Source organism: Nyctereutes procyonoides, unplaced genomic scaffold (genome assembly GCF_905146905.1).
Source record: "Nyctereutes procyonoides isolate TBG_1078 unplaced genomic scaffold, NYPRO_anot_genome, whole genome shotgun sequence".
Lineage (NCBI taxonomy): Eukaryota > Metazoa > Chordata > Mammalia > Carnivora > Canidae > Nyctereutes > Nyctereutes procyonoides.
In genome coordinates, this window is record NW_026575126.1 from 53,959,419 (window position 1) to 53,986,579 (window position 27,161).

At 40.7% G+C, this 27,161-nt stretch overlaps 1 protein-coding gene across 1 annotated transcript in view; it reads left to right on the plus strand.

The window, feature by feature from the left end:
* Positions 1-27,161, plus strand: part of LOC129519855 (phospholipid-transporting ATPase ABCA3-like) — a 142,501-nt gene that overhangs the window by 1,305 nt on the left and 114,035 nt on the right. The window contains exons 2-5 of the mRNA XM_055340687.1: positions 872-1,372; positions 20,188-20,360; positions 23,190-23,317; positions 25,256-25,403. Of these exons, the coding sequence (XP_055196662.1) occupies positions 872-1,372; positions 20,188-20,360; positions 23,190-23,317; positions 25,256-25,403 (950 nt within the window). The remainder of the gene's footprint in view (positions 1-871; positions 1,373-20,187; positions 20,361-23,189; positions 23,318-25,255; positions 25,404-27,161) is intronic.

Consider the following 27,161-nt stretch of genomic DNA (forward strand, 5'->3'; position numbering starts at 1 on the left):
TACTCGTTGCTAGAGGAATGCTAAGTTTGCACAGGTGGGGGGTAAAAACCAAGCAGGAACATCCCCCAGTGTACCCATTAAGAGCCTGACAACTACACAGCAAATGGAGTAGGGAGTTCTCTCTCTCTGTACGTCCTTACAGCTACTCTTAGCACCCTCTCCTGACAAAGCCTTAACCCGACGTTCAAGGGGCCCCCTGACTGGCTCAGCAGTTGAGCATATGCCGTGGCTCAAGGCCTTATCCAGGTCCAGGAATCGAGTCCCCCATTGGCTTTCCTGCAAGGAGCCTGCTTCTTCCCCTTTATCTCTCATGAACAAATAAATAAAATCTTATAAAACAAAAAACACGAAAAACACAGTTCAAGAAGCCCAGATCCATCCAGCGCTGAGAGGCCGGAACCTGATACCCGGTCCAGTAGGGAAGAGAAGCGCCCTCTGATAGAATTCAGAACCTGGGCTCCCAACCATTACGCTGCAGTGGAGGTGGGTCTTGGGGTGGGGTCCTGCAAAGAAGCAACCATCGACCAATCTGTGGGTGCCCTGTACCCTCTCTCAGAGCGTGAGGCCTCATTAAACTTTTCTCTCGCGCCCTGCCTGAGGCACCCGGACCCCGAGGGCCCTACCTCGTGGCCCAGGTCCCACAGCGAGGCCCGGTGAGTGGGCGGCGGGTCAGGGGAGCGCGCGGAGGACGCACAGGGGTCTCCACGCGCTGAGCAGCCACGGGCGGAGGCCGCCCAGGCCCAGGCAGGAGGCGGCGCAGGCTGCGGAGCGACACACGGGTCGCCCCGCGTCCGGGGCTTTGAGTGGCCCCAGAGCAGGGTGGCGGGCTCCTGTGCCTGCACCTCTGCCAGTTATCTGTTGACCCCCACAGACCGCAGAGGGCAGCGGCCACTGAATCTCCTCCCACTTCCCGCCGCCAGCCACCGGCCTGCGAGGGTGATCAGGCCCCTGAGGGACGAGGGAGCCCGGACAGGCGGAGGATGATGGGGTCGCTCGGCGCGGGGCAGGGGCCAAGAGCCCGGAAGCGGGCGAACGGCCACGAGGTAGGGCCCTCGGGGTCTGGGTGCCTCAGGCAGGGCGCGAGAGAAGAATTTAATGAGGCCTCACGCTCTGAGACAGGGTCCGGGGCACAGAGGGCGCGGAGACCGTGCCGCGAGGGCCGCAGGGAGGAAGGGGCGGCCTGGGGCTGGGCGTGTGCGCGCTTGCGCGAGGCAGGGGCCGAGGCGGGAGACCAGAGCCTCGCGAGAACTCTCAGCTGGGCGGTTGGGGAAGGCGTTGGGAGGAGGCGCTGCGGCGGGGGCCCAGGGCGCGTGTCCCTCAGAGGTGGGGGTGGGGGCGGAGCTGTGGCGCTGGTGGTTTGGAGCCCTGAGCGGTGAGTGTGGGGCCTCCCCGCCTGGCGTCTTCTCCCCAGATTCCCCGGGGAGGCAGGGGTGCTCCCCAGACTCCCCCGGAGGCCGACCCGCCAGCCTCATTCTTGAGTGCAGAGCCCGAAACCCCGCAAGCCCCAAATACGCGGGAGCCCTCCACAGCGCTCCCTGCTGCGCTCCAAAATGACACCCCGGCCCCCTGCATGTAACACACATATTAGATAGAGTATGACTTGCACCCCACTATCGAATGTCGGGGGCCACCACACCCCAGTGTTGGCCCTCCATCCTCACAGGACCTCACTCCCGTCCTCTGCCTGTCCGGGTCCCCCTGCTCTGGGGCATGCATCCAGGGCTTCCCGGGGAGGAGAAAGTGCCCTCCGCGTCAAGACACCAAAGCAAGCACAGGAAGTAAGAGATACTTCTCTGGACCCCCAAACAGAGAAGCTAAGAGCCTGAAGCCCAGGGGAGCGAAGGGAGAGGGGGAAGCTGGCTCCCCGCTGAACAGGGAGCTGGAGGTGGGGCTCCATCCTGGGACTCCAGGATCATGATCTGAGCCTGAGCAGAAGGCAGACCCTTAACAGACTGAGCCCCCAGGTGTCCCTAACCAGAGCAAAATAAACAAAATTTTATTTTGACTGTTGCAAGTACTTGAAAGGCAGGGCTCTGGAGGCACATGTGGGTCTCGGCCTGCTGAGTCCAGAACGTATGTGCTGTGTGACTGCCCCAGTCAGCACATGACTGGGGTACTTAAAAACAAGATGTGTTTCTCACAGTAGGACACACTGAGTAACTTCCTGAGGCTGGGAAGTCTCAAAGCTTCATACAGGTCCCATGTGTGGTGAGAGCCTGATTTCTGATTCACAGACAGGCCTCTTCTCACTGTGTCCTTCACATGATGGAGGGAGCAAGGGAGCTCCCTGGGGCCTGTGTCATAAGGGCATTAATGGCATTCATGAGGGCTCCATCCTCATGACCTAATGGGGCTAGGATTTCAACATACAAACCTGGGGAGGCAAGGAGGACACGAACGTTCAGGTTGCAGCAATGACCCAAGGTAAATAAATTGTTTGATTTCACCGATCTTGTTTCCTCATCTAAAAGAAACTGGACACTACTTGTACCCATTTCTGAGGTGATTAGAATATTTCAACTGACGGAACACAGTAACGGTCCAATAAATACAGGAAAAGAGCATGGAAGTTAAGTGCTGCCGGAAGCTCACATGTCTTAGTTTTCGTCTGCCAAAGCAAGAATTGCACTGAACTATGTTAAACAGGCAAGGAAGACTCCATGCAAGGCTCTGAGAACTGGGAAGAGAGAGGCCAGAGGTCAGTCCGAGCTCAGTTCTGCTGAAACAAAGGGTGGGAGGGTGTGTGAGGGCTGAGTGAGACAATGGGAGTGCGCTGGAGGACTGTAGAGGGGAGGTGGACCTGTAGAACACATTGAGTAACTTGCTGAAGTTTGCTCCCCTGGTTCTGCCTGCGATCAGGCCATGTGTGCTTGCTGGTTGTTGCCTGTTAGAAGCTAGCTCCTGCCCTCCCACAGAGACTGGGAATAGGGGTGCTATCTTCCTTGAGGATTACATTTCAAAGGATGGCTCCCAGGTCCTTGCGAAAGACAGTTTGGAATTACAAAAGAGGAAAGAGGCTTGGAAAAAGAGCTACTTCTGTTTTAAACAGAGAAAGGACCAACAAGCACAGAAGAAAATGCTCCCCATCACTTGCCATCAGGGAAGTACAAATCAAAACCACAATGATGACCACAGCTTTGTAGTACAACCTGAAATCTGGCATTGTGATGCCCCCAGCTATGGTTTTCTTTTTTAAAATTCCCCTGGCTATTTGGGGTCTTTTCTGATTCCACACAAATCTTAAAATAATTTGTTCTAAGTCTCTGAAGAAAGTCCATGGTATTTTGATAGGGATTGCATTGAACGTGTAAATTGCCCTGGGTAGCATTGACATTTTCACAATATTAATTCTGCCAATCCATGAGCATGGAATATTTTTCCATCTCTTTGTGTCTTCCTCAATTTCTTTCAGAAGTGTTCTATAGTTTTTAGGGTATAGATCCTTTACCTCTTTGGTTAGGTTTATTCCTAGGTATCTTATGCTTTTGGGTGCAATTGTAAATGGGACTGACTCCTTAATTTCTCTTTCTTCAGTCTCATTGTTAGTGTATAGGAATGCCATTGATTTCTGGGCATTGATTTTGTATCCTGCCACGCTACCAAATTGCTGTATGAGTTCTAGCAATCTTGGGGTGGAGGCTTTTGGGTTTTCTATGTAGAGTATCATGTCATCGGCGAAGAGGGAGAGTTTGACTTCTTCTTTGCCAATTTGAATGCCTTTAATGTGGTCATCAAGACAGTGTGGTACTGGCACAAAAACAGACACATAGACCAATGGAACAGAATAGAGAATCCAGAAATGGACCCTGAACTTTATGGTCAACTAATATTCGACAAAGGAGGAAAGACGATCCACTGGAAGAAAGACAGTCTCTTCAATAAATGGTGCTGGGAAAATTGGTCATCCACATGCAGAAGAATGAAACTAGACCACTCTCTTGCACCATACACAAAGATAAACTCAAAATGGATGAAAGATCTAAATGTGAGACAAGACTCCATCAAAATCCTAGAGGAGAACACAGGCAACACCCTTTTTGAACTTGGCCACAGTAACTTCTTGCAAGATACATCCACGAAAACAAAAGAAACAAAAGCAAAAATGAACTATTGGGACTTCATCAAGATAAGAAGCTTTTGCACAGCAAAGGATACAGTTAACAAAACTCAAAGACAACCTACAGAATGGGAGAAGATATTTGCAAATAACATATCAGATAAAGGGCTAGTTTCCAAAATCTATAAAGAACTTATTAAACTTAACACCAAAGAAACAAACAATCCAATCATGAAATGGGCAAAAGACATGAAGAGAAATCTCACAGAGGAAGACATAGACATGGCCAACATGCTCATGAGAAAACGCTCTGCATCACTTGCCATCAGGGAAATACAAATCAAAACCACAATGAGATACCACCTCACACCAGTGAGAATGGGGAAAATTAACAAGGCAGGAAACAACAAATGTTGGAGAGGATGCGGAGAAAAGGGAACCCTCTTACACTGTTGGTGGGAATGTGAACTGGTGCAGCCACTCTGGAAAACTGTGTGGAGGTCCCTCAAAGAGTTAAAAATAGACCTGCCCTACGACCCAGCAATTGCACTGTTAGGGATTTACCCCGAAGATTCAGATGCAATGAAACGCCGGGGCACCTGCACCCCGATGTTTCTAGCAGCCATGTCCGCGATAGCCAAACTGTGGAAGGAGCCTCGGTGCCCATCGAAAGATGAATGGATAAAGAAGATGTGGTTTATGTATACAATGGAATATTACTCAGCCATTAGAAACAACAAATACCCACCATTTGCTTCAACGTGGATGGAACTGGAGGGTATTATGCTGAGTGAAGTAAGTCAATCGGAGAAGGACAAACAGTGTATGTTCTCACTCATTTGGGGAATATGAATAATAGTGAAGGGGAATATAAGGGAAGGGAGAAGAAATGTGTGGGAGATATCAGAAAGGGACACAGAACATAAAGACTTCTAACTCTGGGAAATGAACTAGGGGTGGTGGAAGGGGAGGAGGGCGGGGGGTGGGGGTGAATGGGTGACGGGCACGGAGGGGGACACTTGACGGGATGAGCACTGGGTGTTATTCTGTATGTTGGTAAATTGAACACCAATAAAAATTAATTTATAAAAAAAAAAAACCACAATGAGATACCACCTCACACCAGTGAGAATGGGGAAAATTAACAAGGCAGGAAACCACAAATGTTGGAGAGGATGTGGAGAAAGGGGAACCCTCCTGCACTGTTGGTGGGAATGTGAACTGGTGCAGCCATTCTGGAAAACTGTGTGGAGGTTCCTCAAAGAGTTAAAAATAGATCTGCCCTACCACCCAGCAATTGCACTGCTGGGTATATACTCCAAAGATACAGATGCAGTGAAACGCCGGAAGTGCACCCCAATGTTTATAGCAGCCATGTCCACAATAGCCAAACTGTGGAAGGAGCCTCAGTGTCCACCAAAGATGAATGGATAAAGAAGATGTGGTCTATGTATACAATGGAATATTACTCAGCCATTAGAAACGACAAATACCCACCATTTGCTTTGATGTAGATGGAACTGGAGGGTATTATGCTGAGTGAAGTAAGTCAATCGGAGAAGGACAAACATCATATGATCTCATTCTTTTGGGGAGTATAAAAAATAGTGGAAGGGAATAAAGGGGAAAGGAGAAAAAATGAGTGGGAAATATCAGAAAGGGAGACAGAACATGAGAGACTCGTAACTCTTGGAAATGAACAGGGGGGGGTAGAAGGGGAGGTGGGGGGGGTTACTGGATGATGGGCACTGAGGGGGGCACTTGGGATGAGCACTGGGTGTTATTCTATATGTTGGCAAATTGAACACCAATAAAAAATAAATTTATATAAAAAATAGAGAAAGGATGTGTAATTACAAGTTTTCTAAAGCAGATGCCCAGAGAAAAGGGTGATCAGGACCTAGAGCCAGGGGGAGCCTGTCTAAACATTAGTCCAGCTCAGGAACATTCAGGCCATCTTGGTCACGTCATTTTATGCAAAGTAAGCAGAAGATTTAAAAGAGAGATACCTCCATTTTGGCAGAATTAAGAAAGCTGCTGTGTTTCATTCAGAACAGCTTGGTGCTTTTCAGAACAGGATGTGTAATGACTATAAATCTCATCTGTAAGCAGTGTAATGGCTTCATTTTCAGTAACCCTGTTTGTTTTTTTAGACTCCACACATCAGTAGGTTGCCTTTGCCTTAAAATTGTTTATACACCTAGGTTCATGGCTTTTCTACTCCCTCCCCCTTTCTTTCCCACCCTAGTGTTGCATCCAGGTTTGGGGGGACAGGAGTGTCAACAGTTAATAATTCAGGGTGTCAACAGTTCAGAAATAGTAGATGTAAAACTAGTGAATCACTGAAGAAGTAATTACTAAAAGTTTTGTGCACAACCCAAAAAGACAGTTCATGAACCATGAGCCCTCAAAGCAAAACAGAATGATTGAATATATTACTATAAAGCAGCTTATAGTGTGAGAAGGCAGTGACTGTTCATTCTTCGCAGAGATTGATTATGGTATCAGAATATTTGTAAATGATAGGGAACAATTAGTATTTATTTCATAACAATTTTGGGAAACAGTTTTAAGTTTTACTTATGGCTTCCAGTGTCACAAGCAAGAAGTGAGTGAGGTTGAGTTAGCCTAGCTAAATTAAGCCTTGTATGTTTAAACTGGTTTTGTCTGCTTAGGGAATTTTCAAGGCTGATCTCGTACTGTTTTTAACAAGGACCAGGATATTGAGGATAAGGTGGTTTCCTCACTAGCCTCTTTTGGAGTCAGACTTCTTCTGCACTAGGATTCTCCCATATTTATCTGGGGGACAGTAAAGGAGGTGGGATGACAGGACACAGGGAACTTTGCTTTTCATCTTTATGCATAATTTCATATCTGTTGTCTTACACTAGAAAGGATAAAGAGAAAGAACTTGTCTCTGTCTCTTTAGACTTAGGTGTTGCTCTGTAGTCCTTGAGATTTCTCCCACACACACACACACACAAAGAAAAAAAAAGATTGAATGGGGAGGGGAGATGAAACACTACTGAAGCAAAAGTTGTGGGTAGTATTTAAAAATATTAATCACTATAAGACCAAGAAAAAAAGTTCTTGGACGAAGAGGTACTTTTTTTTGTGCAGTTATAAATTGTTGGGAGTTTTTTTGTGACACATTCACGTTCATTGCTGGTAATCAGTTTGTTCACATTTCCTATTCTTTTTTTTTCACATTTCCATTTCCTATTCTTGATTCAATTTGGGAGGTTATATGTTTTTAGGTATTGATCCATTTCTTCTAGGTTGTCCAGTTTGTTGACATATTTTTCTTAGTATTTTCTTATAACCCATTGTATTTCAGTAGTGTCAGATTTTATTTCTCTCTTATTTGTAATTTTTTTATTTGGGTCCCTTTTCTTGTCTTTTTGGTAAGTCTGGTTAGATGTTTATCAATCTTGTCGACAAATTAAGCTAGATGTATACCTAGATACCTAGGAATAAACCTAGCCAAGGAAGCAAAAGACCTGTACTCTGAAAATTATAAAACACTGATGAAAGAAATTGAAGACAACAAAAAGATATTGAAAGACATTCCACACTCATGGATTGAAAGAGCAAATATTTTTAATCCATACTATCCAAAGCAATCTAAGATTTAGTATAATCCCCATGAAAATACCAAGCATTTTTTATAGAACTGGATCAAAAAAGACTAAAATTTGTATAGAAACACAAAAGAGAGGGAGGGGCAAGATGGCGAAAGAGTAGGGTCCCCAAGTCACCTGTCCCCACCAAATTACCTAGATAACCTTCAAATCATCCTGAAAATCTACGAATTTGGCCTGAGATTTAAAGAGAGAACAGCTGGAATACTACAGTGAGAAAAGTTCACGCTTCTATCAAGGTAGGAAGACGCGAAAAGAAATAAACAAAAGACCTCCAAGGGGGAGGGGCCCCGCGAGGAGCCGGGCTAAGGCCGGGGCGAGTGTCCCCAGGACAGGAGAGCCCCGTCCCGGAGAAGAAGGAGCTGCACCAACCTTCCCGGGCGGAAAGGGGCTCGCGGGAGTTGGAGCAGGACCCCAGGGGGGCGGGGATGCCCTCGGGCTCCCTGGGACAGTAACAGACACCTGCGCCCCGAGGAGAGTGCGCCGAGCTCCCGAAAGGGCTGCAGTGCGCACGGCTGGACCCGGGAGCAGCTCGGAGGGGCTCAGGTGGAGGCTCCGCGGGGAGGGGGCTGCGCGGCCGGGAGCGCGAATCCAACAACGCAGGCCCGCGAGCACAGGGCGCCGGGGACATAGCCCAGGATCCGACCTCCCCCGGACAGGCAGAGGCCAGGAGGGCCCAGGACAGCAAGGACGCTCCTGCCAAGCTGAGCAGATCAGCGGCCCCGCCCCCGGACCATACAGGCCTCTGCAGACTGAGAGCTCTGTAGTTACTGCGGGAGCTGAATCCAGGGCTCCAGAGCTGGCCACCGCTACTGTGGTTGTTCCTCCTGGGGCCTCACGGGGTAAACAACCCCCACTGAGCCCTGCACCAGGCAGCCCTGCACCAGGCAGAGCAGCTCCCCCAAGTGCTAACACCTGAAAATCAGCACAACAGGACCCTCCCCCAGAAGACCAGCTAGACAGACAAGTTCAGGGGGGGGGGTGGTCAAGGGACTTAAAAGTATATAGAATCAGAAGGTACTCCACCGTGTTTTTTTTGTTTGTTTGTTTGTTTGTTTGTTTTTGCTTTTTGATTTCTGTTTGCTTCCCCCACCCTTTTTTCTTTCTCTTTTTCTTCCTTTTTTCTTTTTTCTTTTTCTCTTTTCCTTACTTCTTTCTCTCCTCTCTATTTCTCATTTTCCCAATACAACTTGTTTTTGGCCACGCTGCACTGAGCAAAATGACTAGAAGGAAAACCTCACCTCAAAAGAAAGAATCAGAAACAGTCCTCTCTCCCACAGAGTTACAAAATCTGGATTACAATTCAATGTCAGAAAGCCAATTCAGAAGCACTATTATAAAGCTACTGGTGGCTCTAGAAAAAAGCATGAAGGACTCAAGAGACTTCATGACTGCAGAATTTAGATCTAATCAGGCAGAAATTAAAAATCAATTGAATGAGATGCAATCCAAACTAGAGGTCCTAATGACGAGGGTTAATGAGGTGGAAGAATGAGTGAGTGACATAGAAGACAAGTTGATGGCAAAGAGGGAAACTGAGGAAAAAAGAGACAAACAATTAAAAGAGCATGAGGATAGATCAAGGGAAATAAATGACAGCCTGAGAAAGAAAAACCTACGTTTAATTGGGGTTCCCAAGAGTGCTGAAAGGGACAGAGGTCCAGAATATGTATTTGAACAAATCATAGCTGAAAACTTTCCTAATCTGGGAAGGGAAACAGGCATTCAGATCCAGGAAATAGAGAGATCCCCCCCTAAAATCAATAAAAACCGTTAAACACCTCGACATTTAATAGTTAAGCTTGCAAATTCCAAAGATAGAAGATCCTTAAAGCAGCAAGAGAGAAGGAATCCCTGACTTTTAATGGGGAGGAGTATTAGGGTAACAGCAGACCTCTCCACGGAGACCTGGCAGGCCAGAAAGGGCGGGCAGGATATATTCAGGGTCCTAAATGAGAAAAACATGCAACCAAGAATACTTTATCCAGCAAACCAGCTCTGCAAGAAATTTTAAGGGGGACTCCTAAAACTCCCCTTTAAGAAGTTCAGTGGAACAATCCACAAAAACAGGGACTGAAGCGATATCATGATGACACTAAATTCATATCTTTCAGTAGTAACTCTAAATGTGAACGGGCTTAATGACCCAATCAAAAGGCGCAGGGTTTCAGACTGGAAAAAAAGCAGGACCCATCTATTTGCTGTCTACAAGAGACTCATTTTAGACAGAGGGACACCTACAGCCTAAAAATAAAAGGTTGGAGAACCATTTACCATTCAAATGGTCCTCAAAAGAAAGCAGGGGCAGCCATCCTTATATCAGATAAACTAAAATTTACCCCGAAGACTGTAGTGAGAGATGAAGAGGGACACTATATCATACTAAAGGATCTATCCAACATGAGGACTTAACAATCATCAAAATATATGCCCCGAATGTGGGAGCTGCCAAATAGATCAATCAATTAATAACAAAATTAAGACATACTTAGATAATAATACACTTATAATTGGTGACTTCAATCTAGCGCTTTCTACACTCGATAGGTCTTCTAAGCACAACATCTCCAAAGAAATGAGAGATTTAAATGATGCACTGGACTAGATGGATTTCACAGATATCTACAGAAGTTTACATCCAAACTCAACTGAATACACATTCTTCTCAAGTGCACATGGAACTTTCTCCAGAATAGACCACATGCTGGGTCACAAATTGGGTCTGAACCGATACCAAAAGATTGGGATCATCCCCTGCATATTTTCAGACCATAATGCCTTGAAATTAGAACTAAATCACAACAAGAAGTTTGGAAGGACTTCAAACACGTGGAGGTTAAGGACCATCCTGCTAAAAGATGAAAGGGTCAACCAGGAAATTAAGGAAGAATTAAAAAGATTCATGGAAACTAATGAAAATGAAGATACAACCGTTCAAAATCTTTGGGATGCAGCAAAAGCGGTCCTGAGGGTGAAATACATCACAATACAAGCATCCACTCAAAAACTGGAAAGAACTCAAATACAAAAGCTAACCTTACACCTAAAGGAGCTAGAGAAAAAACAGCAAATAGACCCTACACCCAGCAGAAGAAGAGAGTTAATAAAGATTCGAGCAGAACTCAACGAAATTGAGACCAGAACAACTGTGGAACAGATCAACAAAACCAGGAGTTGGTTGTTTGAAAGAATTAATAAGATAGATAAACCATTATCCAGCCTTATTAAAAAGAAGAGAGAGAAGACTCAAATTAATAAAATCATGAATGAGAAAGGAGAGATCACTACCAACACCAAGGAAATATAAACGATTTTAAGAACATATTATGAACAGCTATACGCCAATAAATTAGGCAATCTAGAAGAAATGGATGCATTTCTGGAAAACCACAAACCACCAAAAGTGGAACAGGAAGGAATAGAAAACCTGAACAGGCCAATAACCAGGGAGGAAATTGAAGCAGTCATCAAAAACCTCCCAAGACACAAAAGTCCAGGGCCAGATGGCTTCCCAGGGGAATTCTATCAAAAGTTTGAAGAAGAAACCGTACCTATTCTACTAAAGCTGTTTGGAAAGATAGAAAGAGATGGAGTACTTCCAAATTCATTCTATGAGGCCAACGTCCCCTTAATTCCAAAACCAGACAAAGACCCCACCAAAAAGGAAGGAAAATTATAGACCAATATCCCTGATGAACATGGATGCAAAAATTCTCAACAAGATATTAGCCAATAGGATCCAACAATACATTAAGAAAATTATTCACCATGACCAAGTAGGATTTATTCCCGGGACACAAGGCTGGTTCAACACTCGTAAAACACTCAATGTGATTCATCATATCAGCAAGAGAAAAACCAAGAACCATATGATCCTCTCATTAGATACAGAGAAAGCATTTAACAAAATACAGCATCCATTCCTGATCAAAACTCTTCAGAGTGTAGGGATAGAGGGAACATTCCTCAACATTTTAAAAGCCATTTACGAAAAGCCCACAGCAAATATAATTCTCAATTGGGAAGCACTGGGAGTCTTTTCCCTAAGATCAAGAACAAGACAGGGATGTCCACTCTCACCACTGCTATTCAACATAGTACTGGAAGTCCTAGCCTCAGCAATCAGACAACAAAAAGACATTAAAGGCATTCAAATTGGCAAAGAAGGAGTCAAACTCTCCCTCTTCGCCGATGACATGATACTCTACATAGAAAACCCAAAAGCCTCCACCCCAAGATTGCTAGAACTCATACAGCAATTTGGCAGCGTGGCAGGATAGAAAATCAATGCCCAGAAGTCAGTGGCATTTCTATACACTAACAATGAGACTGAAGAAAGAGAAATTAAGGAGTCAATCCCATTTACAATTGCACCCAAAAGCATAAGATACCTAGGAATAAACCTAACCAAAGAGGTAAAGGATCTATACCCTAAAAACTATAGAACACTTCTGAAAGAAATTGAGGAAGACAAAAAGAGATGGAAAAATATTCCATGCTCATGGATTGGCAGAATTAATATTGTGAAAATGTCAATGTTACCCAGGGCAATTTACACGTATAATGCAATCCCTATCAAAATACCATGGACTTTCTTCAGAGAGTTAGAACAAATTATTTTAAGATTTGTGTGGAATCAGAAAAGACCCTGAATAGCCAGGGGAATTTTAAAAAAGAAAACCATATCTGGGGGCATCACAATGCCAGATTTCAGGTTGTACTACAAAGCTGTGGTCATCAAGACAGTGTGGTACTGGCACAAAAACAGACACATAGATCAATGGAACAGAATAGAGAATCCAGAAGTGGGGCCTCAACTTTATGGTCAACTAATATTCGATAAAGGAGGAAAGACTATCCACTGGAAGAAAGACAGTCTCTTCAATAAATGGTGCTGGGAAAATTGGACATCTGCATGCAGAAGAATGAAACTAGACCACTCTCTTGCACCATACACAAAGATAAACTCAAAATGGATGAAAGATCTAAATGTGAGACAAGATTCCATCAAAATCCTAGAGGAGAACACAGGCAACACCCTTTTTGAACTCGGCCAGGGTAACTTCTTGCAAGATACATCCACGAAGGCAAAAGAAACAGTTGATATTAGCCAAAAGGCCGAGAAGCGATGAGGCAAAAGAAACAAAAGCAGAAATGAAGTATTGGGACTTCACCAAGATAAGAAGCTTTTGCACAGCAAAGGATACAGTCCACAAAACTAAAAGAGAACCTACAGAATGGGAGAAGTTATTTGCAAATGATGTATCAGATAAAGGGCTAGTTTCCAAGATCTATAAAGAACTTATTAAACTCAACACCAAAGAAACAAACAATCCAATCATGAAATGGGCAAAAGACATGAACATAAATCTCACAGAAGAAGACATAGACATGGCCAACAAGCACCTGAGAAAATGCTCTGTATCACTTGCCATCCAGTAAATAGAAATCAAAACCACAATGAGATACCACCTCACACCAGTGAGAATGGGGAAAATTAACAAGGCAGGAAACCACAAATTTGGAGAGGATGCAGAGAAAAGGGAACCCTCTTGCACTGTTGGTGGGAATGTGAACTGGTGCAGCCACTCTGGAAAACTGTGTGGAGGTCCCTCAAAGAGTTAAAAATAGACCTGCCCTACGACCCAGCAATTGCACTGTTGGGGATTTACCCCAAAGATACAGATGTAGTGAAACGCCGGGACACCTGCACCCCGATGTTTCTAGCAGCAATGTCCACAATAGCCAAACTGTGGAAGGAGCCTCGGTGTCCATCGAAAGATGAATGGATAAAGAAGATGTGGTTTATGTATACAATGGAATATTACTCAGCCATTAGAAATGACAAGTACCCACCATTTGCTTCAACGTGGATGGAACTGGAGGGTATTATGCTGAATGAAATAAGTCAATCAGAGAAGGACAAACATTATATGGTCTCATTTATTTGTGGAATATAAATAATAGTGAAAGAGAATGGAAGGGAAGGGAGAAGAAATGAGTAGGAAATATCAGAAAGGGAGACAGAACATAAAGACTCCTAACTCTGGGAAACCAACTCAGGGTGGTGGAAGGGGAGGAGGGCGGGGGGTGGGGGTGAATGGGTGACGGGCACTGAGGGGGGCACTTGACTGGATGAACACTGGGTGTTATTCTATATGTTGGCAAATTGAACACCAATAAAAAATAAATTTATTATTAAAAAAAAAGAAACAGAAAAGAGTCCATTTAGCCAAAGCAGTTTTGAAAAAGAAAAGCAAGGCTAGAGATACCACAATCCTGGACTTCGAGTTATATTGCAAAGTTATCATGAAACTGTGTGGTACTGACACAAAAATAAACATGTGGATCAATAGAACAAATAGAAAACCCAAAAATAAACCCATCACTGTATCATGTATTAATCTTGGACAAAGGAGAGAAGACTATCCAATGGGAAAAAGTGTCTTCAACAAATAGTATTGGAAGCACTGGTCAGCTACATGTGAAAGAATGAAACTGGAACACAGTCTTTCACCATCACAAAAATAAATTTGAAATGGTTTAAAGACCTAAATGTGAGACTTGAAACCATAAAAATCCTTGAAGAAAGCGCAGGCAGTAAAGTCTCTGATATTCAGCTACCACAACATTTTTCTAGATATGTCTCCTGAGGCAAAATAAAAGCAAAAATAAACTATTGGGATTACATCAAAAGATAAAGCTTCTGTACAGTGAAGGAAACAATCAACAAAACTAAAAGGTAATTATGGTATGGGAGTGGATATTTGCAAATGGCAAATCCGATAAAAGGTTAGTATCCAAAATATATAAAGAACTGAACTGATACAACTTAACACCCGAAAAACAAATCATCCAATTGAAAAATGGGCAGAACACATGAGCAAACATTTCCCCAGAGAAGACATCCAGCTTGCCAACAGACCCATGAGAAGATGCTCAACATCACTTATTATCAGGGAAATGCAAATCAAAACTACAGTGAGATAACACCTCACACTTAGTCAGAATGGCTAAAATCAGTAACACAAGAAACAATAGGTATTGGTGAGGATGTGGAGAAAGGGGAACACTCCCGCTGTTGGTGGGAGTGTAAACTGGTTCAGCAACCCTGGAAAACAATATGGAGGTGCCTCAAAAAGTTAAAAATAGAACTATCCTTTGATTTATCAATTGCACTACTAAGTATTTACTCAAATGATATAAGAGCACTAATTCAGAGGGGTACATTTCACCCCAATGTTTATAGAAGCCTTATATATAATAGCCAAAATAGAAAGAACCCAAATGTTCAACAACTGATGAATGGATAATGAAGAAGTGATATATAATATATATCCATCCATATATATGGAGATAAATATATCCTGGTATATTACTCAGCCATAAAGAATGAAATCTAGCCATTAGCAATGATACGGGTTGAGCTAGAGAGTATTGCGCTAAGTGAGATAAGTCATTCAGAGAAAGACAAATATATCTATTTGAAAGAGAGAGCACAGGGGGAGGAGCAGAAAGAGAAGGGTAAGCAGACTCTGCACTGAACCTGATGTGGGGCTGGATCTTAGGATCCTAAGATCATGACCCAAGCTGAAACCTAGAGTCAGGTGCTCAACTGACTGAGCCACCTAGTGGCTCTCCTGTGTGAAATTTAAGAAACAACACAAATAAGCAAAGGGGAAAACAGAAGCAAGCCAAGAAACAGACTATAGAGAACAAACAGGGATACTGGAGGGGAGGGGAATGGGTTAAATGGGTGTAGGAGATTAAGGAGAGCAGTTGTGATGAGTACTGGTTGTTTGTATACAATTGTTGAATCACTATATTATACACCTGAAATTAATATCACACTGGATATGTTAGTATGTTAACTAACTGGAATTTAAATAAACACTTAAAAAATAAAAATGTAATTACCAGAATAATCCAGTAATTATACTACTGGTATTTACTCAAAGAAAATGAAAACTTTAATTTAAAAAGATATATTCACATTGTGTTGATTGCAGTTTATTTACCATAGCCAGCTCATGGGAGCAGTCCAAGTGTCCATTGATAGATAAATGGATAAAGAAGATGTAAGATATATATAGAGAGAGATATACATAGATATAGAGATATATATCTTCTAGATGTGATATATCTCATCTTTATATATATGATGGTATATTACTTAGACATGAAAAAGAATGAAATCTGGGATCCCTGGGTGGCACAGCGGTTTAGCGCCTGCATTTGGCCCAGGGCGCGATCCTGGAGACCCGGGATCGAATCCCATGTCGGGCTCCCGGTGCATGGAGCCTGCTTCTCCCTCTACCTGTGTCTCTGCCTCTCTCTCTCTGTGTGTGTGACTATCATAAATAAATAAAAATTTAAAAAAAAAGAATGAAATCTTGCCATTTGCAATGACATGGAAAAAGCTAGAGAATATAATGCTAGGTGAAATAAGTCAGAGAAAGACAAATACCATATGATCTCACTCATATGTGGAATTTAAAAAGCAAAACAAATGAACAACAACAAAAAAGACCAAACTAAAAGAGACTTAACTATAGGCAACAAACTGGTGGTTGCCAGAGGGGAGGTGACTGGGGAGAAGGGTGAAATAGACAACAGAGATTAAGAGTACACTTACCATAATGAGCACTGCATAATGTATAGAATCCTGAATCACTATATTGTATACCTGAAACTAATATAACACTGTATATTAATTGTACTGTAATTTAAAAATAAATAATATGGGCAGCCCGGGTGGGTCAGCGGTTTAGCACCACCTTCAACCCAGGGCCTGATCCTGGAGACTGGGGATCAAGTCCCACGTCAGGCTCCCTGCATGGAGCCTGCTTCTCCCTCTGCCTGTGTCTCTGCCTCTCTCTCTCTCTCTCTCTCTCTCTCTCTGTGTGTGTGTGTGTGTGTGTGTCTCATGAATAAATAAATAAAATCTTTAAAAAAAATTTTAAAAGAGGGTGCCTGGGTGGCTCAGTGGTTGAGCGTCTGCCTTCAGCTCAGGCCATGATCCTAGGGTCTGGGATCAAGTCCCGCATCAGGCTCCTTGCAGGGAGCCTGCTTCTCTCTCTGCCTATGTCTCTGCTTCTCTCTCTTGGTCTCTCATGAATAAAATCTTAAATAATAATAGTAATAATTTTAAAAAAGAAACTGCTAAGGCTTTCCAAAGTGTTTGTGTCATTTTGTATTCCCACTGGTAATTGATGAGACTTTTGCTTTGCATCTTCTCCAATATTATGTGTTGTCAGTTATTTTTGTGTGTATTTTGAGGTATCTCAGTTTGTTTTATTTGTACTTCACTGATGACTTATGATGTTGAGAAGTTTTTCCTGTGCTTTTTGTTAATATTTTACTTTTTTAAGAGCAGTTTTAGGTTCATGGCAAAATTGAGGAAAGGTGTATTGATTTTCCATATACCCACAACCTGCACGCGTGTGTAGCTTTCCTTATACCACTCCCTCACCAGGGTATGATGTTTGTTAAAATTAGTAAATCTACACCTACACATCATTATTATCCAAAGTCCATGGTTTACATTGGGGTTCACTTTTGTTGTTATACATTCTGTGGGGTTGGACAAATATATAACTACATGTATCCATCATTATAGTGTCTATACAGAGTAGCTTCACTGCCCTAAAAATCCTCCAGGCTCCATATATTCATTCCTTTTCCCTCTACCCCCAAGCCCTGGGAACCACTGATCTTTTTATACTATATATGTATGATGTTACTTTTTCTTGAGTGTCATATAGTTGGAATCATATAGTATGTAGCCTTTCCAGATTGGCCTCTTTCACTTAGCATTATGCATGTAAGGTTTTTCCATGTCTTTCCATAGCTTTATACCTCATTTCTTTTTAGCACTGAATAATATTCTGTTTTCTGGATATATTATAATATAATTATCCATTTATCTACTAAAAGATATCCTGGTTGCTTATAAGTTTTGGAAATTCTAAGTAAAGCTGCTGTAAGCATCCCTGTGCAGGTTTTTGTATGGACATAAGTTTTCAACTCCTTTATATAAATACCAAGGACTGTAATTGCTGGACTGTATGGTAAGAGTATGTTTAGTTTTGTAGAAAACTGCAACTCTCTTCCATTCCAAAGTGGCTACATGTTTTGCATTCCCACCAGCAATGAATGAGAGTTTCTGTTGCTCTATATACTGGCCACATTTGGTGTCATTAGTGTTAATGGATTTTGGCCATTCTGATAGATGTGTAGTGGTACCTCGTTTCTTAAATTTACATTTACTGAATAATATATGATATGGAGCATATTTTTCATATGCTTGTGTGGCATCTTTATGCCTTCTATGGTGAGCTGTATGTTAAGGACTTTGGTCCATTTTAAAATCAGTTTTCTGTGCTTTTTGTCAATATGTACTTCTTCCCCTCTCCAGATTTAATATATATAATTGACTTAAAACATTGAATAAGTTTAAGATGTACGGTGTGACAATTTACACACAATAAATTTAGCTAACACAACTAAAACAATAAATTTAGTTAACACATACATCATCTCAATTTTTTTTTATTTATCCATTCATGAGAGACAGAGAGAGAGAGAGAGAGAGAGAGAGAACGAGAGGCAGAGACACAGGCAGAGGGAGAAGCAAGCTCCATGCAGGGAACCCGACGTGGGACTCAATCCCCAGTCTCCAGGATCATGCCCTGGGCTGAAGGCGGCACTTAACCGCTGAGCCACCCAGGCTACCCTCATGATGGTATTTTTTGATGAACAGTAATTTTATATTTTGATGAAGCCCCTTTTTATAGTTTGTAACTTTTTCATTCACTTTAGGAAATTTCTGTGTGCTACAAGGCCACAAAGATAGTCTCCTATCTATTTTTTTGTATTTTATAGTTTAGCTTTTATGCTTAGGTCTAGACGCCCTTCTTCCTCCATCCTTTGAAATCCTAATCTTATGCCCTTCTGTGGAATTTCTAAATCTTCTTTTGCTTTTTGCCTTGAAATGGTAAGGGTAGTCATTTTAAATTTTGCTCCTGATAATTCCACCCCAAGTGTAAGGACTGCCAGATAATTATATGCAGAAAATAGGAATAGCTGTCTCCCCAGGATGTTATTTTTTTCCTGAGAGGATTTATTTTCTTATATCAGTCACCTGTAGGCATTTGCAATATGGGATACCTTCATCTGGTATCAAAGATTGAAATTTGAAATTGGGCTGCAATTCCTGGGAAGGCCAATCTCCTCCATATTCATCATTATTTATAAGGTGAGGTTTAAAAATAATGTCTCCCCTTTCCGGCCTTGAATTTTAGCTCTCTCCCTGGTAGCTGCAAGAATTTAAGTCAAGTTTTCAAGATCACACAGACAGTGGTTTAGCTGGGAATTGATAGTCCACTTCAGATTCTGGATTATTAATAGCCTACAATGCGGCCCATACCGTGAAGGAAGGGTTTTATTTGTTATGTTTCCTATTATACACCTACACTTAATATGTCACTTAATAAATGTTCAGCATGTATTTGTGAAATATAAGAATGAATCTGTTCCCACTAGCAATGTTATTAATGGAGGTACTTTCAATCTTGCTAATTGTTGAGTGGCATTTTGGGCTTATAGCTGTGATGTCGTTTTCCATACCATTTTGTCTTTTTGCTGATGGTAATTATTTTTTTGTATTATTTTTTAAATTAGTATTTTGATAATAATTGGAAAAGGTCAGATTTACCTGGAAACTTGCATCAATAACTTACTGATCTTTGTTTTGTGCTTGAAGTTTTATATATACTAGAAACTCAGGAATACCAAGTAAGGATATAGGGATAAAAATCTCAAATATTTCAAATGCTTATTGTTTCTTTTTGTCATCCCTTAAGCTTGATTAGAAAATGAAACAATTCAAATTTAAGTAAATTACTTGTCTAAAATTTACATTTTGTTATAAACTTAATTTATTTTTGTAAAATCTTTACTCCCTCCATAGAACTGAAGAATGGATTTCTCATGGTTTTACAAATTTATGGCTCTTCTGTGGAAGAATTTTATTTTAAAAGTAAGTTGAGCTATCTATAAGATTTTTTGCAACAGCTAAGAGACCCCAGTGGAAAATGTCTTACAGCCTGATCCCTGCATTTCAATTTATATTGTTATATTCTTCTCAATTCTATGGCTGGGGTTATCTCTTCCAAATATGAAGAGTCCTTACAGAGTGAAATAATAGCAGAATGACATGTAGAAAGGAATGAAAAGATGGTCCAGGAAATTACTGCTATTATAGAGTGAAGCTGTTCTTTTTTGTTATCTATATATCTTCTCTTAAGAAGTGTTGTTAATATAAAACAATTAAGCGTTTGCAGAGTTAATGGACTCATAGGACAATTAACATAATCTTTTTGTTTCCATCTCCTAGAGACGACGATTGATGGCATTATTTACGGAATTCGTCCTAACATTACTATTTGCTGGTACACTTTTGTTAACACGCAAGCTTTTGATTATAAGGAACTATGGGCCTTTCAATTACTCTCTTCAGCCTGTTGATGAGTTGCCTGCATTCCTTGAAGTGCCCATGATTTTTCCTGGTGCATGGGAACTGGCTTTTGTGCCTTCCAAAAGTGTTGTGGTGAAGGGTATCGTTGAACTTGTGAAAAGGGATTTACAGTATAATTTCTCAGGTTAGAAATAGAAGTTTTTTTTAAAAAAAAATGTATTATTAAATTGAGTTTCAGTGAAGTCACATGTATAACCTTTTAATTGGGCATTTATCTGCCAACTAAAGATTGTAGGATATATCCTTATTACCAGATAGTAACCTCCTAGGTATACTATTATAGATTTTGTTAAACTTGAGAGTTATATTCATATAAAGTGTTTTCTCCTAGAGACTAAAACAAGTAGTAATATTTTAAAATTATATGATCAATTTATATTATTTTAGGTTATTATCCAATTCTATGATACTGTGTTCCTCGTTTCTCATTGTGCTTCTTAAACCTGGGTAAGTATAACCCCAGTGCTATATGATGGTGTGCCAGAGGAACATAGAGGCACACAGCATAAGCGTGAGCTTATGTGTATCCAAAGAGGCTTAAGTTTTCTTCTGGATAGTTGTTAGAATACTGACAGAGTGACTTGATTCCATCAAAGTCTGGTTTTGAGCCTCTTCATAAGGACTGTATTTTAGTTTTGTCTTTACTCCTGCAGCTTACCCCTTGTTCTAGGGTGTGGCTCTTCTAGTGTGTCAGCTGCAAAGCTGGAGTATTTATGAAGGCTCCACTACCTTTGTAGGGCTTGAACTCTATTCTCTGGTTCATCAATATTGTCCACCTACTGAAATCCCTGCTTAGCAGTATAGCCTGCCACCTGCTGTTATTTTCTTGGTTTCATGGCTTGAACCTAGGCATTATCAGTTAAGGAGTTGGCTGGTGACTAGGGGTTGACTTACAAGTCAATTTTCCACTTCTCTGCTGTTTTTTTCTCTCTGGAACTTTTCAAGTTCTAGCCATTTTGGCAGCCCAAACTCTCACCTTTTTTCTTCAGCTCAGTAAGTCTGCAGCTTTCTGCAAACACTTTCAGGCAAAATATCAGGGTGAATATAGCACTTACCCTGTGCTTCTCCCTTTTTCAAGGTTTGCAGCTTTGTAGTTATTCATTGTAGCATTATTTACAATTAACCAACATATAGTAGCAACCAAAGTGTCCATCAACAGATGGACACATAGAGAAAATGTGATTATTCAGTCATAAAAAAGAAGGAAATCCTGTCATTTGTAACAATACATATGTTTGGAGGACATCATGCTAAGTGAAATAAACTGGACACAGAAAGATGCTGTATAACCTCATATGTGTTATCTAAAAATGTTGAGCTCACAGAAGCAGAGAGTAGAATCATGGTTTCAGAAAAAAAAGAATCATAGTTTCATGGTTTCTGGAGCTGGGGATGGGTGGGGAAAATGGGGAGTTATTGGTCAAGTTGTATGAACTTTCAGTTATAAAGACAAATAAGTCCTGGTAATCTAATGTACATGGCGACTATAGTTAACAATACTGTATATGAAATTTATTCAGAGAACTAGATCTTGTAGTGTTCTCAAATAAAAAAGATGGTAACTATGTAAGGTGATAGATGTGTTTATTAACCTGATTTTGGTAATCATTTCATAATATATGCATGTATTAAAACATGTTGTGTACCTTAAAATCATGTTATACAACCTACATATGTATACTTTTGATTTGTGAGTGATACCTCAATAACTCTGGGCAGATAATTTTAAAAGTAAAATAAGTGGTAACTGTGTGGTCATGGATACATTAATTAGCTTGATTGTGGCAGTCATTTTATAGTGTACACATACATCAAACCATCATGTTTTGCACCTTAAATACACACATTTTTTATATGTCATGAACTTCAATAAAGCTGGGGAAAAATAAAGTCACCCCAGATAATAAATGAAAATAAATAAATAATAAACTTCCCTGCAGTTTCATTTTCAGAGAAATCTAGGCAAACACATGTTTTAGCCTCATAAAGTCCTCACAAATCTCTCCCTCCCTTTATCTCTCATACTCCTGCTTGAGTAGTAAATACCTTCCTTGAAGCTTACCACCACGGCGTGGCAATTACAAAGCGTCATGGGGATTTCCCACAACATTTAGTGGTTAAGGGAAAGAGATTGGGAGGTTTCCTGAGACATAAAGGATGCATGGGTGGCATGGATGACAGTGGTTATGCTCAGATGCGGAAGTCGGGGTTACCCGCCCCAAAGTGTGCCTGACTACCTGCTTGTACACACTTCACTTCGTTCACAGCGTACTTTCAATATTAGGTTCTATTCCCAGCTGTGTTTCTCTGTTGTTTTGTTTTGTTATGTTTAATGTAGACTTTGTTTTTCCAGCTTTAATCATTTGAATTCTCTTGAGGACTTTGTTTCTTCTTGCTTCTGCTCATTTTGTGTAGGTGCAAATCTGATTCCAGTCCCTGAAATCCTACTTACAGCTTTGTCCCTGCTGTAATATCCCAGCTGTGCCCACCCTGAGAAAAGTGCAGCATAGTTGGGATTTCCCAACTATAGAAAAAATAATGATTATGACACATAATCACTCAAATATTAAACTTGTGAAGTTGTTTCATTCTTCAACAAGATTCCTATCTTCTAGGACTTTGAATAGATTGCATGGATCAATTTTGTTATTTCCTTCCAAGGTGGAACTTTGAAAACACATTGGAAATATCCCTCTTCCTTACTTTATTTCAATATGCAGTTATTATAATAATTATATTTTAAACTTGTGATAAAAGTTTTAAAACTCTTAAACATTTTATGTACTCCTAATATCCATTTTTGTTATGCCAATGTTTGAGCAACATGTTTTATAATTTATATTTTGATAGACTTTCACCCATGTAAATCATTTCCCCATCCTATAGATAGAAAAGGCAGTCAGATACTTTGCCTTTATGTGGGCAACTCACATTCGATTTTTTCTCTCCACAGTTCAAGGTTTTTCTTCAGAAAGGAATTTTGAAGAGTATGTTAAGCAAGAGAATAACTCTAAAAAAGTGTTGGTTGGTATTATTTTTGACCACAAGTTCCAAAATAGTAATGATCCCCTGCCATTTAAGGTAAGAAGGTTTTATGTAGAACCTCGTAAGTCTACTTCCAGTTTCTGAGGCTTAATCAAGTAGAGGCATAATTATTTCATTAAGTCAGGAGACTGCAGCTTACCCAAAACCATGCTGCTTGTACATAGTAGAGCAGAAATTTTTCTTCTTAAGATTTTATTTATTCATGAGAGACACACACAGAGAGAGAGGCAGAGACACAGGCAGAGGGAGAAGCAGGCTCCATGTAGGGAGCCTGACGTGGGATTCGATCCCAGGTCTCCAGTATCACACCCTGGGCTGAAGGCGGCGCTAAACCACTGAGCTACCCAGGCTGCCTGTAGAGCAGAGATTTAAATCCAAATCTAGCTAATCTCTGTGTCTGTGCATCTATATAGCCAGAGCTTTATGTTGATGGGGAAAGAATTAAATTCACCACATACTAGGTTTAGTTCTTATAAATCAGAAGCATAGGAGACGTTGACCTTTACCACTGTATCTGATAAGGCAGCTGTCTCCAGCTTTGTGCATGATAGTGAAGTAAATGCACATTTCACAGGTCAAAAGACCTGAGGTATTAAAGCATGTAACACGACATAAAATGTTCCTCTTTCTTTTGGCTGAATCTCATCATTTTTCTCCAAAATCTAAATCTAGAAAACAGTGCTAAGGTTAGCCAAGCAGAATCAGAATTAGGATATAGGCAGACTCTGAGGAAGATTCTGATAACAACTTCCAAGAAAGTGAGACGAGCACTGTGCTTTGAACTTGGCGTCCTTGGTGTTGAGGGAAATAACCAGAATATGGTACAGATGATTGCATGAAGCGATAATTCTACATTTAAGATACAGATGGTTGTCAATGGAATGAAGAAGTAAGGAAAACCACTGTGTCATAAGTAGAGTTGTAGGTATCTTTCCATTCAGTCCCATCACTCCCTCCCTCCTTTCACATATATAAAATTCCCTCAAGTTACTGATTCAGTGTAAGTGATGCTGATGTAGGCTCATCAGTGTATATATAGAGCCTGGTCAACATGTTTTTGGTAGTTTCAAACTTCACCTATTGTGCCTTGTACAACCTCCCTACTGCCTTGCCACTTGGCTCACTCTTACCATTAATATTGTTACTGTGACTCACTGTACAGTGGCTCTCCTAACCACACCCACCCCTTTGATCCTTCATACTCCCATAAATGCCCTGTACATATTACTATCACTGAATTTGCTATGATGTAAATATATATGTTGTCTCAACTAGAATTTGAGCTCCTTGAGGAACAGGCGATGCTTCTTAATCCTTGAACATGCAATAAGTGACTAAAGCTTTTGTCTTGATAACTAAGCATATTAATATTTACCTAGTTTATGACCTCTGCCTGCCCCTCTTGATATTACCGATTTCTCTGGTCTGACCCCTGGCTCTAGGCAGCTGCTAGACCATTTGCTGTCTTGTAAAGCTACTTAGGCCCAGCATGATTTACCTTGAAGTTTACTTAGCTCTCTAGAATTAGTATTATCTTTTTATTTGGTAATGAAATTATGCAGTATTTCATATTTATACTTTATCACATTTCTCCTCTTTCCTCATGTGGGATTCTTTCTTATGTTACAATCACTTTTCGGAGAGGAAGAAATTTTCCTCTTGGAATACTTGACTGACATAATGGAAAGAGAAATTAGCAATACCTTTTGGTATGTTTCATTTCAGTATGCATGCCAGCTATCTATTTTGGGGAAAAAATATTGGCAATGGTGTGCAAGTTGCCACTGTGTTTGCTTACCGCAGACCCACAGTAGCCACACAACAAGTCTGCTCCATTGGCTGGTGTTCAGAATCTACTTAGTGTTTGACAGTCTGCCTCAGAATCACACGTGCAATTTTTCTTTAACTTCCTTTTGTTTCTCATTCTTGCTTAATTATTTTTTGCATTTACAGATTTCTTTTTGCTCTTTATAGGTAAAATATTCTCTGCGTTTTAGTGGTTTTCAGAGGAACAAGTATGTGAGTTTCTTCCGAACTGGAGGCTGGGAAACAGGTGTTCTCTTTCCAACTTTTCCTTCTTTGGGACCCAGAAGTGAACGTAATTCAAATGGGGGGCCACCTGGTGAGCAGATCTTTAGTCATTCTTATTTTAATATCCTAGTCTTATGGTAAGAGCCATCACATATTTATACCTGTATTTCTTCAACCTGGTAATGAAAATTAAAGTTAATTTTTAACTTGCTGTGCTGCTGGTGATTTCTTTATTTAAAATTTTCAGTGTTCCAAAACTTGTGTAAAATTTCTATACATTGGAACAGTGTATTTTTATCTTTTCCTGGTCAGTGTATACCTTATATTTTCATGTAGGTTCACTTGTGAAATTTTTATTTTAATGACTAACATATATATTTCCAGATACTGACAGAGTCTGATCCATTATAACTGTATACTATGCTTTTGGGTTGATGAATAGCTTTTAATATAGCTATGGCAATTTAAAATTTATTATGCAGACTATCATTAAAACATTTTTAAAAGGAAGCTTTGCTTTCATTAACAATAATGCCCATTTACCTTGAGAAAATCACTCAATAAGAAAAACAAGCTATAACCAATTTATCATAAATCATAGAAATTTGAAATAACCTACAACTTAAATATGCTAAAAGAATAACAAAAGTATAAAATTTAATTTGACAGAGCTATGACAACATTTACTCTGTTAGGTGTTGAAATTGTTTTATATAGAATTTAAAAAGGAATCTTAAGTCTTTTCCCATGTATATAATACATTATGAAATTTGCCTGGATTATTACTTTATAAGGGTTAGACTGGTGAAAAACTTAGAAAGTTGGATAATGCTAAGAGCTGCCAGGGATATATAAATGCACTGCAAGAGGGAGGCTGAATAAGCTGATATAGCCATTCTGGGTGGGGGGCAGTCTGTCAGTGGCAGCTTTATTAGTTTGTTTGGGTGGCTATAACAAAATACATACCACACACTGGGTAGCTTATAAGCAACAGAAATTTATTTCTCACTTCTGGAGACTGTGAAGTCCAAGATCAAGGCACCAGCATGGTTATTCTCTGGTAAGGGCCCTCTTCCTGGTTCCTAGCCTGTGCTTTCAAACTATGTCCTCATTTGGTGACGCTAGAGAGGTCTCTGGAGCCTCTTTTGTAAGGTCCTAATTCCGTTTATGAGAGCTGCACTATCATGATTTTAGCACCACTCACAGGCCCCCATTACCTTTTAGGGGTTAGGATTTCAACATGTGGATTTTGGGGAACATGGACATTCAGACCATAGTTGTAGCCAAATTAACAATATGTTCTTGGGTAGAAACCCCAAACTTTTTTGTGGATCCATAAGAAAGCTCCTGGCAATGGTGGTTGTGGTGGCAAGGAGTAGGAGGCAGCATCAGAGCAGTGGATTAAGAAGACTGGACTAGATGTAGCAGCATCTTGCAGGGAACTAAGCTAATAGTTTATTATATAATTTCATTAACATAAAGTATATGCAAATGAAAAACCAGTGGGAAATTTAGAAGAAAATACAGAAACACACAAATACTCATCAAACATATTAGAAATGTTGCCAATGGGTAGGAAAGAGGGACAAGGAAAATAGGAATATAAGAAAATAAATAAAGTAGATTAAGGGTCATGAACCATTTGTTGGGTCATGAATTGAGGAGTTGATTAATTCAGCCCTCTGTACTTGAAGCTGATAATGCATGTGTGTGTATACAAGCACACTTAAATATTTATATAGCATGAAATAAAAATTAAAAATGTTAATAGACTAGTTGATTAAAGGATCTAATCCCTATTTTTGTTGAATTACTTGCTTGTCTCTATAAACTCTTTTCCTTAATATAA